Genomic DNA, 12,997 nt, shown 5'->3' on the forward strand with positions numbered 1-12,997 from the left:
TTCTCCTCTCTCTCTCTCCTCTCTCTCTCCCCCCCCCCCCCCTCTCTCTCTCTCCTCTCTCTCTCTCTCTCTCTCCCCCCCTCTCTCCCCCTCCCCCTCCTCTCTCTCACACACACACTCGGTGCTCTCAGTGTGCGGAGGAGGCTCTTCCACTCAGACTCGTCGCGGCTCGTCTCCTCTGCTGCAGCCGGAGCGCCTCTCGTCATGTGGCGGTCAGCAGGAGTGGGTACCGCCGGGCAGAAGGAGGAGGAGGAGGCCGGTTAGAAGGACCAGGCAGACCCAGACCCAGACCCAGGCAGGCAGGCAGGCAGACAGGGGTGTAGGAGCGGGGCACAGGGTGGGTCCGTGTGCATTCAATGCCTGTGTGCTGTGTGAGCTCCTCTGCATCATGCTGTACTTCCAGCTGGTGATCATGGCCGGGACCGTCATGTTGGCCTACTACTTCGAATACACCGACACCTTCAGCGTGCACGTGCAGGGCTTCTTCTGCTACGACACCGCCTACACCAAACCGTACCTGGGACCGGAGGACAGCAGCGCCGTCCCGCCGGTCCTGCTCTACACCCTGGTGGCCGGACTGCCCACGCTGCTGGTGAGTACACCCCCCCATTATTTATAATAATATTATTATTATTATTATTATTATTATTATAAAATAAAAATACTACTACTATTACTACTACTAATAATAATAATAATGATAATAATAATAAATTATAGTGCAGACTTCAGCCATTGGATCTTTTACTGCAGGGCTGTCAGAGTCTGTTTAATTCAGGGGTCTCATACACCCCAATCTGATCACCAGTCACATACTAAATAATGACAACTCCAAATGTTTGTCTTTGTTTTAGTGTAAAAACCCACTAAACTACAAAAATTATTTACATTTATCAACTAGCCAAACAAACAAAGATGTAAATAAACTGGGAAAAAAAAGACATTTCTAAAAGAAAAAAAAAATCAGTAATTTTGACAATATTACGCCTCAACATTGTCAAAGGATAGTTTGTTCATGTAAATATTTTCATAATTTAATGTTCTGTTTTTGTACTAAACCAAAGACAAACATTTGGACTTGACTTTATTTATAGATTATTATCATTTTCTTTTACAGGAGATCATATTGGGCTGTATGTGACCCCTGAACTAAACACTGTTAATGTCTTCAGTGTCATTTTTGTATTTTGTAAATTCATCCTGTGGACCGGACCAGACCCTTTTGACGGGCTGATTTTGGCCCACGTGCCACATGTTGCACCCCCCTGACTAACTGCACACCAAACTGGGTTGGAATTTATAACATTTACAACAAAATCAAACCCATTTGGCTCCATCTGCAAAATAAATACTGAAGTATTCACTGTTTATCCTTTATTTAATCTGAGAAAATATTAGAATAAAGGCCTCATTTGCAAAAAATATAATTATGATATAATAATCTAAACGTTCCACTGGGTCTGGTTTCAGTTGTGGTCCTGTGTTATTTTTGTGTCTTTAACATTTGAAAACAGTTATGTAGGTTTTTCATGTTCACTTTGCTGTGGAAAATAGAATAATACAGGACATCTGTGTATTATTATTATTATTATTATTATTATTATTATTATTATTATTATTATTATTTTTGGTGGTCTGACCAGGTCTTGGTGGTCTGACCAGGTCTGGGGGTCTGACCAGGTCCTGGTGGTCTGACCAGGTCTTGGTGCTCTGGGTTTCTTTGCTGCTGCTCATGGGGGCTGACTTTGTCCTGACCTTTGACCTTTGCTCCAAACCTCCGTTCATAATGGTTTTCAGAGCAGATGGACCGTGTTGGCAGAACATGGACCTCTGCTGGACCAGACTGAGTTCTGACACATGATAATTCCACAGCTTGGACTCTTCAAATCCAGACCTGGTTTTTGTTGGTTTTGTCAGATTTTGTCTACGGTTCAGGGGAAAGATGAGAGCGGACCCATCAGCTGACTTCAGTTTGTGTTTTAGAACTGGATCATCAAAGGTTCTGCTGGTTCAGACTCATCTGATGTGATCAGTTCTTTGATTTGCTCCTGTATGTCTGTCCACTGGGGGGCAGTGTAGCATATGTCCTCCTCTGACTGCAGAGTGTTTAGGAGGCCAACGCACAGGCTGTTACCACCAGAGGAGTGCTTCTGCTTCTGGTTCTGCTTCTGGTTCTGCTTCTGGTTCTGCTTCTGGTTCTGGTTCTGCTTCTGCTTCTGGTGTAGGCTCCTCTGTTCCTGTGGTTGTGCTGGCTGTCAGAATGAGCAGAGAATAGAGCTGTTAGCTGTGAAACCAGAGTGTGAGCAGAGGCTTTGACAGCTGACGCCTGAGCTTTAGTGGATGATGATGTCACAGAGAAGTGGATGATGATGTCACAGAGAAGTGGATGATGATGTCACAGCCAAGTAGGGATGTAACAATTACCGGTATAACGATAAACGGCGGTAAAATCACAGACGGTTAGTATTACCGTTTAAATTCTAATTCTCATGATAACCGTGTTTGATTACCGCACTTTTGGGGGAAAAAAACACCTATGTAAAGATCTGCTTTTATGTCAAATATGTGAGTATAGTTTTAATTTATTACAATTTTAATTTCCTATACCTAATATTTGGAACCAATATTCACTTTTAAAGTCTTTGAAAAGGTTCATTAAACATCTGTGTGTTGTTTATGCAATGAAATATATACATTTTTCAAATTGGATTTTATTTTATTTTTTTGTGTTTTTTGTCCTTTTACATTTTTATAGTAGGTTAAAGTGGAAAAAATAATAGACAGATGATATAGATGATGTTGTGCTGAAAAAAAAGATACCAAACATGGGTATAGTAAACAAAACATTAAATTCTAATTCTCATGATAACCGTGTTTGATTATCGCACTTTTAGGGGAAAAAACACCTATGTAAAGATCTGCTTTTATGTCAAATATCAGAATCAGAATCAGCTTTATTGGCCAAACGTGAACACATACAAGGAATTTGGCTTCAGTTTTTACTTTACACACGATGTACAGTTCTGACATGAACCCAGAACAACATGTGGACCTGGACACAATATAGACAAACAGTCCACTGGAGACAGAGACAACAGTGGGTTTAGATTCACAGTGGATTTACAATGGAATATGTACAGAGTGTAAACTGCAGTTTTATACAGTGAGTGGACGTGTGGATCCAGTCTATTAAAAATATATGTTTATGTATATATTATTTACAGTGGGTTTTATATTGTAATATGTACAGAAAGTGCAAATTGAAGTATTTATACAGTGAGTGGATATGTACAGGAATACAGTCTGTAAAAAATGTGTATCTATCTATCTATCTATCTATCTATCTATCTATCTATCTATCTATCTATCTATCTATCTATCTATCTATCTATCTATCTATCTATCTATCTATCTATCTATCTATCTATATCATTGTCGTACAGGAAATACAGTTTTTTACATAGTGCAAATTAGTCAGTTTTATAAAGAGTGCTATTAACACACACACACAAATATAACTATGTCAGTGTAGTTTTAATTTATTACAATTTTAATTTTCTATACCTAATATTTGGAACCAATATTCACTTTTAAAGTCTTTGAAAGGGTTCGTTAAGCATCTGTGTGTTATTTATGCAATAAATTATTTACATTTTTCAAATCGGATTTAATATTTGTTGTGAGTTTTTTGTCCTTTTGTGTTTTTATAGTAGGTTACAGTGAAAAAAATAATAGACAGATGATACAGATGAAGTTGTGCTGAAAAAACAGATCCCAAACATGGGTATAGTAAACATTTGTTTATATAGTATATAAAGGCAAAATCAAACGGACTGAAAAACGGACAAAATAGGCTCAGACCACTAAGGGTTAATATTTGAATGTTTCTGCAGCAGAAGGGACATTGTACCGATTATTATTATTATTATTATTATTATTATTATTATTATTATTATTATTATTATTTATTATTTATTTATTTATTTATTTATTTATGTATTTTGTTCAAAATACAACTTGGTTTAATTATTTCAGTGTGTGTATCAGTACTTTTTGAACATTTTGAGCACAGTTTCAACAATACCGTGATAATAATGATAACTGTGATAATTTTGGTCTCAATAACCGTGATATGAAATGTTCATATGGTTCCATCCCTAATCCAGGGTTGTTGGTCACCAAACGGTCACATCGGTGCACATTATTCGCCCTCCTCTAAGAACAGCTTTATGGCCTTCTCCTTCATTTAACTCCTTTTAAAAAACAACAATGACAAGATTAAATGGCGCAGTCTGAATAATTTAAATAGAAAAACCTGATAGGCTTTCATTAGCTCCGACAATTACAGACTGATGAAGGTAGAAACAGGACAGGAGCGGTGCACCTGGAATATTAACAAGGAATCTGAGCTGAGCTGACAGTTATCTCATCAAACTGTGTGAATTTAACGTCTTCATATAAATTTGTCAAATGGAAAAAATGACATTTTCACCCAAACTCTAGTTTTTCTCTGAATAGTTTTAGTTGTTGTTGGAGGTGTTTGTTCGTAGTTAAATTGGTCTATGACCCAAAACTGTAATGGAAAGACCTTTGAGTCCAACTAGAGTCACATGACCAAAACAAACAGATGTGGATGGATGTTAGAACAAGAGAAGAAGAAGAGTTTTTCCCAAACGTGTGTGTATGTGTGGACACAGCAGGAAACCACATCAGTTTAGAATTTAGGAGGAGATAGAGGAGGAACCAGCATTGTAGATTCAAACCAACCAAGGCTATTATTGTTAACGAAAACTAACGAAATGACGAAAACTAGAATTGTAAAAACATTTTCGTTAACTGAAATAAATAAAAACTATAATTAAAAGAAAAAAAAACATAACTAACTGAAACTGTATTGTGTGTTTACAAAACTAACTAAAATGGCTAAAAATTATGGATAAAATTGCCTTCGTTTTCGTCTTTGTCAATGTCAGATTGATACGAAAGCGATTTATTTTTCTCTAGTAATTTTAGCTAGCGGCACCATACGATATTTAAGGGTCGTTCACTTGTGTTCACTTGTGGTTTCCAGTCGTCTTCTGGTCCCCACTCTACCTGGAAACATGGAGACTAAAGCAGCAGAGTCCTGTCTGGGATTTATTTGAATACGACCACAGAGAAGAAGAGAAAAGATATGACTGAACTACAATTAATACTAAAACTACAATGTAAGCATTTCTCATACTCAACCACATCTCTTGGTCTATTCCTAGATTCTCACTCATCACAGTCATGTTGTCTCTGCAGCACATCAGTACATCTGGAGTAAGGTTATAAACAAAAACTAACGAAATGACAAAGACTAGAATTGAAAAAACATTTTTGTTAACTGAAATAAATAAAAACTATAATTAAAAAAAAAAAAAAGGATAACTAACTTAAACAAACACCCCGACAACAAAAAAAAACAAAATAAATAATATTATCAACTCCTCTGTACAATGTGAGAGTTAAAAAAAAATGTATACAAACAACACATTTCTCCACACTGTAAAAAATAGCTGTAATTTAACAGAATTTTCACTTTATTTACATATTTTTTCCTGTATTTTCAAGGTGTCAAGGAGTCCTGTCTGGGATTTATTTGAATACGACGACAGAGAAGAAGAGAAAAGATATAAAAAAAAAAACTAAACTAAAACTAAGCATTTAGAAAATAATAAAAACTGATAAAAACTAGCAAACCTGCTAAAAAACTAACTGAATTAGAGAAAAAAAAAGTCAAAACTAAATAAAACCAAACTATGATGAAAATCTAAAACTATTAGAACCCTGAAAACAACACACAGCTGCACCTCCATCCTCGTCTTCATCTCCGTCCTCGTCTTCGTCATATTCCGTCTCCTTCTGTTGGATCAGTGCGGCGTTGACATCATGTGACCTTCCAGTCTCTCTCTCTGGGCTCATCATGAACCACATGTTTCCACTGATTACAAGTGAAAGGACGAATGTTTGTTTGTTGAAGAATATGAAGGCTGAGGAAATGGAATGAGTTTGGCTCCAGGGAACTACAGCACATGACGGGAAAGTGTTGAGGAAGAGCTGGTGAACATTTGACAGATTGGACCCAGTTCAGCCCAACGTCACCAGGAGAAACCAGCTGTGGTAGTTAACGTTTATGGAAGTCTACTGAGCTACAGTCACAAACCCAGAGGAAACAGCGTCTACAGCAGGGTTCTCAAACTCCTGTTCTGTCAGGTTCCACATTCAGCCTGATCTGATCTGCAGTGGACCCAACCAGTGAAATAAGAACAGAAGAACCCATAAATAATGACAACTGACAATTTATGTCTGCGTTTTAGTGCAAAAAAAAAAAAACATTATGAAAATACTTACTTTTATAAACTATCCAAACAAAAAGGATGTGAATAACCTGAAAAAACTGAAATTTCTTCAGAAAAATCAGTGTAATTTTCCCAGTCTTCTTCCTCCACTTCTCATTAGTCCATGTGCATTCTGGATCAGATCTCCAAAGACACTAAACACTGAGGAACAGGAAGAAAAGAGTTCAAACTGGACTGAATTTAATACAGACATTTCAGGTTGGTCACATTTGTTCAGGTTAGTCACATTTTATTGTTACAGGAGAGTTTGGAAATGGAAATATTTTCAGAATTTAATGTTATTTTTTTGCACTAAAGCAAAGGGGAAAAAATGGAAGTTGTTAAATCAAGATTTTTTCCTTAATTCAAGCTTTTTTTTTGTTTGTTTTTTTTCTTAATTCATTTGAAGAATGTAGAATTTTTACACTTTGTAAATTCATCCCAGGGGTCGGATTGGAACCTTTGGGGGGACGCATTTGGGCCCAGGACGCATGTTTGACAGCCCTGATCTAGTCCTCTGTCACAGCTGAAACACAACTGAAACTGCATCAGTTTAACTCAGAAACACTCACAACTACTTTTGTGTCAGTTCCCAAATGAGTTTTCCTGTATTTTTAACCTTTCTTAACTGATTTATCACCATCTATTCTAATATTATCCTCTGTATTCTGCATTTTTAAGTTTAAATCCTGTATTTTTCTACATTTAAGTCACTGATCCTGCAGATGTTCATTCAATCTTAGATTAAAATTGGTAGATTAAAAATGGTTATTATATCAGAAACAGAGAAAACTGAATAAGTTTATTATTTTTTCTTCAATTTCATTCAGTTTGTGTCTTCTTTTGTTCTTGTTGCTGACTATGTCTGTCAGTTTTTCATTATTTTTGTTCATTTTATTGATCATTTTGGCTGTTTTTGTTTTTGTTCATTTTCTGTTCATTTTATTTACTATATATATATATATAAATATATATATGTATGTATGTATGTATGTATGTATGTATTAGGGGTGGGCAAGTTAACGCGTTATTACCGTGTTAACGCATTCATTAAATAACGCCAACAATTTTTTTATCTCACGTTAACGCCGTTTTATTATTGTTCTGCCTTTCAAGCAAGTCTTAGTTGATGTATACATACGGACTCTTATTTTGAAACTCATGCTTTTATTTTGCCGGTCCACACACGGTGCTGTGTGTATGTGCAGCTGAGAGGAGAAAACCCGCGAACTTTACAAGTAATGCTGATGTTTAAGCTAATTTGTTTATGCAAGCAGTCGCAGATGGGTTGCTAATTCTTTCTGCAGGCTCATGCTAAGTTTATGTAAATTCATTGGTTGTGTTTAGGTCTAATATGTCAGCCTTTGAACTAACCTTTACTCATTTACAATGTGAATGTTGTATTAGCAGTCATTTTATCTCGATGCTAACTTGAATGGGAAAATCCATAGACACGCTAACGATTAGCATTTACAGGTTAATTAAAGATTTACAACGTCTTTTTATTCAGCAACAAAGGTTCACATCAGAGATATTTGATACTATTCATTCTTACAACAACTGAACATAAAATACTCACAGGCAAACGTTTTTGGGGCCATACAAACAGAGTGAAAGAAACATGTCTGTTAGTTCTATGTCCGAACTGACTACGGTAACACGGAAAGGACAAAACATACGTTAGTGACACTTATTCTGACCACTTCAGGGCCCCTTTTGCTTGCTTTGAACAACTGAACATCACACATTAATGGGCTTATTAGTATTAGTACTGATTAGTGGGACTAAGACTCCTGTCAATCACTCACAACTGTAAATACACTGGTGGGGACATAAACATGTGTAAAAGTAGTGGTTTTTTACATGGACATTTTCATTTTAAATGTCTTCAGATGGTGGGGGGAGAAGGACACAGTTGTATGGAAGCACTGATGTGCAATTATTTTTATCACCAGAGTACTTCCAGTCTGGAATATCACTGAAAGGCAATACATGCTGTTGATGCATCCCCCCCCCCCCCCCCCCCCCCCCCCCAACAACTATGCGATTAATCACGATTAATCGCGATTAATCGCAGAAAGCCATGCGATTAATCGCGATTACAAATTTTAATCGCTGCCCACCACTAATATATATATATATATATATATATATATATATATATATGTATACTATCGAAAAACCCAGTGTGTCCATCCACTTGTCGGTGATCCAACTCCATGGGTTTATTATTTTTTCTTCAGTTTCATTCAGTTTGTGGCTTATTTTGTTCCTGTTGCTTATTATTTCTGTCAATTTTTTAATTATTTTTTATTAACTTTGTTCATTTCATTGATCATTTTGACTGTTTTTGTTCATTTTATTTACTATTTTATACATATATCATCAGTTAGATTTCATTCAGTTTAGATTTTGCACAAAATTTACTTTAAAAAATGTGTTATTTTTTATATATTAAAATTAAATATTTGTTGTTCATTATAAACAGACACCTTTGGCAGAGGAACACATTTGGAGTCTGAAGGTACTCCACTGTAAAAAGTCTGTTTCAGGGGGACTTTTTACAGTGTAGTTTTTCCAGTTCATCTGATCAAAGTAAGACTTCAGCAGTTTTCTCTCGGAGGCAGACAGTTTCCAAACACGTGCAGACCAGTGTTCAGTCCAGTGCAGCCGTGCTTTGGCTTCATCTCTCTCTCCACTCAGATGCATCATCTGCTCATTCTGCTCATTTCCTCTTCAGCCTCACAGCTTTCACACGGCACACACACACACACACACACACACACACACACACACACACACACACACACTCATTCTTTTTCCACACAATCCATCAGCTCAACACAACCGTTCATCCACTCACATACAGTTCATCTATGTATTTATTAGGGCTGTGTATCGGCAAGAATGTGGCAATACGATACAAATCACAATACTAGGATCACAATACAATATATCACGATATGTCATGATACTGTTAAAAAGGCAATTTTTGTTGGTTCTTTTTTAAAATGAGTTTTTCCTTGAAGAATGGAATTACAGCAGAAATCTGCACAAATACTAAACACATTTTTATTTGATCCCAAAAGGATCTAATGTTCTATCACAAAATGTTCCTGTGTTCAAACTGAAATTCTGTTTTACAGACATTCCAGTTTCAGATCCTGTTCAAATGTTCAGATTCTATCAGTTCACAACTAACATCAGAACAGGATTTGAGTTCAATCCCAACAAAGGAACAAACATTATTTAATAAAAGAGTGTGAAATAAGATTAAATAAAATACATACAAAAAAGAAAACCAAAAAACTAAAATGAACCTCCACAATATCTGCATTTGAATAAATACCAAAAATATCCATACAGTACTTTTTAATATTGATACAGTATTGTGAAATGAAATATCACAACATACTGCAGAACTGATATTTTCTTACAGCCCTAGTATTTTCAGATGTGACACTTTGAATCCAGTTTGAGTCTGGACACTGGTCTTACTGGTTTCTTTGGGGCTTTAACTTCATGTCCTTTCATTGCTCAGATGTCCTCCGTTGTGTGAGCGTTTGTTTTTACTAAACCATTGGATAATTCTTGCAGTGGTCCGTGTGTTTCAGCTGGAGTCAGTTCCTGAACCCTTTAACTGATGCAGTCAGAAGCTTCTCCTTTCTGAAACATCCATCAGTTTGATTGGACGAACAGATTGGACAGGGTGTTTCAGGGAGCATGAGCCGTCATTCACATTCACACTAGGGCTGTAAGAAAGCATTGGTTCTTCAATATATCGCGATATTTCATTTCACAATACTGTAGCGATACGAAAAAGTACTGTATGGATATTTTTAGGTGTTTATTCAAATGCAGATATGGCTGAGGTTCATTTTAGTTTTTTGTTTTTCTTTATTGTTTCTATTTTTTTATAATTATTTAACACTCTTTTATTCAATAATGTTAGCTCCTTAAATCCCTTTTAAAAACTCATTTATTTAAGAATCCTTTTAATGTTTAATCTTAATTTTTAATGTTTAGCTGTTTTATATTCGTATAGCTGCCTTTCGCACCTGCTTTTAATCTCTTTTTAGTATGTTTGGTTTCTGTTTTTATCTGCTGCATGTAAAGTGTCTTTGAGTTCCATGAAAAGTGTTATACAAATAACATATATTATTATTACTCGGGACATTGTACCTGTGGTGCCATTGTACGATAGTGCCCTCCTGTGGTGCAACAGCAGCATTGCACCCGTACGCCCTCCCGTGCTGCAACATCGGGACATGCGTCGGTCGGACACAGAACGTCCATTATAGTAGGATTATTATTCCAGCTGGAACAGCCAAGGCCTGGTCTCATGTACTAATATTACATAAGGAGTAGGGTGTCAGAAAATATTGGTTCTGCGATATATCACGATATTTCATTTCACAATACTGTATTGATATTAAAAAGTACTGTATATCGATATTTTTAGGTATTTATTCAAATGCAGATATTGTGGAGGTTCATTATCTTTTTTTTTTTGTTTTTCTTTTTTGTTTATATTTTATTTATTATTATTTCACACTCTTTTATTTAATAATGTTCATTCCTTTGTTGGGATTGAACTCAAATCCTGTTCTGATGTTAGTTCTGAACTAATAGAATATGAACATTTGAACAGGGTCTGAAACTGGAATGTCTGTAAAACAGAATTTCATTTCAGATGTGACCTGAAGCCCTTCAGTGGGTTGACGGTGACCTGGTGGATGTTCCGAATGTCTGCTATGATTTTCACATCCACGGTGGAAACTCCCAGCCGGCCTCGTCTTCTAAAAACACATTTTATTGGACTAATTTGTTTTTTTCAAACTGTATCGTGGGAGTGATTCCACAGTCAGCTGTCACCAAAGTACACCCCAGGTGCACCCCCCCATCTTAACAAGAAGTATGGAAGGAAACTAAACCAAGCAGAACTGACACAATGAGGAAAAAAGGTTTTCATCTTATCAGTCTGGAGTTTTTATTTCATGTAACTTTCAGTCAAACAGAAGTAAATAGGGTGCAGCTCTGAATACATGTGCCCTGTTGACGTGCCCTGGTTTCCTCTGCTGGTCTGAGCTCTGCTAATGCTGCTCTACTGCTCAGTGTTGGAAAACAGAACTCCTGGAACTCAGAGTGTCACTGAGTGCAGTGTTGGCTGCTGGTCTTTCAGACAGGGGAAGCTCAGTGTCGGCTTACATTAAAAAAAAAAGGCTAGTTATTTAAACATAAATTTGTCCTCCGTTCCTTTTTAAGAAAATGCTCAGTGACCTTATCGTACCAACTAAACAAGAAAACGTTGAAATTATGTTAAATTGAAACAAGGAAGTACAATGAGTGTGTTTTATTTACAGTGCAAGAAATGAACAGTTCATCTGGTTTCTGTGATTTCGCAGCAGAATGTGTGACGGTATTAAACTGAACTGTGTCAGTGAAGGAGCAGATCTGAAAACAGCTGTCAATCAAACGGGATTCAGCCTTTTGACCCATCCTCCAATCAGCACGTGGAAGCTCAGCGTCCGGCCCGGCCAAGCTCCGCCCACAGCTCCATTCACCCCCAGAGACGCCGAGCGTCCGGGGGCAGGACAACATGGTGTCATTTATCCAATTAGCGTCCAGTTTAGAGTCAGTTTAAAGCAGTTCCACTCAGTCCCATTGAAGTGCATGGACGCTGAGCGTCTACAGACAAATGCACTGAGCAGAGATGGAGGAGAAAACACAGACACGGGAATGGAGGAGAAGTGAACAACATCCAGTCCACTGATCTGGGATCAAACTGATTCTGAACCAACTGGTCTGAGAGATGAACGTGTTCCAACACATTTGGAGTCAATGAAATAAAAACAACTGAACAGATTTGAGCATTTAATTGGAGTCATTTTAGGGGAAGCTGAGCTTCCACTGCAGTCTGACAGTAAACACCTCTGACTGAGTGGAATCCAGGATATAATGATGAAAACAAGCCAGCAGGTCGAACAGTCCTACGTATTATCCAGCCTTCAGCTGCTGTGGGACACTCCAGGCTGTCTGTCTGTGGACTATTTTCAGTCCCATGGTTTGAAGAAAAAAAAAAGAAAAAAAAAACACACATAGACTGAAGTGTGTTACACCACGCTGCCTCCCACTGTTCCCAGAAAACCGTTTTCTTTCCAACATTCATACCGCTGTAAAGGTGGATGTGTGTGTATATGCAGCACAGCGTTTGGTCAGATTTAGATTTTTCACAGTGTATTGTTGTTTTGTCTAATACAGTGGGTCCATGGTAGGCAATCTAAGGCACTGGTGTCAAACGTGCGGCCCGGGGGCCAAATACGGCCCATGGGATGAATTTGTGAAATGCAAAAATTACACTGAAGATATTAAAAATAAATAGTGTAAAAATCATTTTAATTCAGGTTCCACATACAGACACATACAGCCCAATTAGATTTCAAGTGGGTCAGCACCAGTAAAATATTATCAGAATAACCTGTAAATAATGACAACCCCACATTTTTTGGTGTAAAAAAGCAAAATTACATGAAAATGTTTACATTACCAAACTATACTTTTCCTAAAAATGTGAATAACCTCAACAAATATGAACAAACGCAAATGTCTTAAGAAAAGTAAATGTAATTGTACCA

General features: G+C 37.0%; 1 protein-coding gene across 1 annotated transcript in view; it reads left to right on the forward strand.

The window, feature by feature from the left end:
* The first annotated feature begins 134 nt into the window (after positions 1-134).
* The window catches only part of LOC115411248 (phospholipid phosphatase-related protein type 5-like), a 115,711-nt gene continuing 102,848 nt past the window's right edge, over positions 135-12,997 (forward strand). The window contains exon 1 of the mRNA XM_030123292.1: positions 135-592. Within this exon, the coding sequence (XP_029979152.1) occupies positions 389-592 (204 nt within the window). The 5' untranslated portion in view covers positions 135-388. The remainder of the gene's footprint in view (positions 593-12,997) is intronic.

Source organism: Sphaeramia orbicularis, chromosome 20 (genome assembly GCF_902148855.1).
Source record: "Sphaeramia orbicularis chromosome 20, fSphaOr1.1, whole genome shotgun sequence".
NCBI lineage: Eukaryota > Metazoa > Chordata > Actinopteri > Kurtiformes > Apogonidae > Sphaeramia > Sphaeramia orbicularis.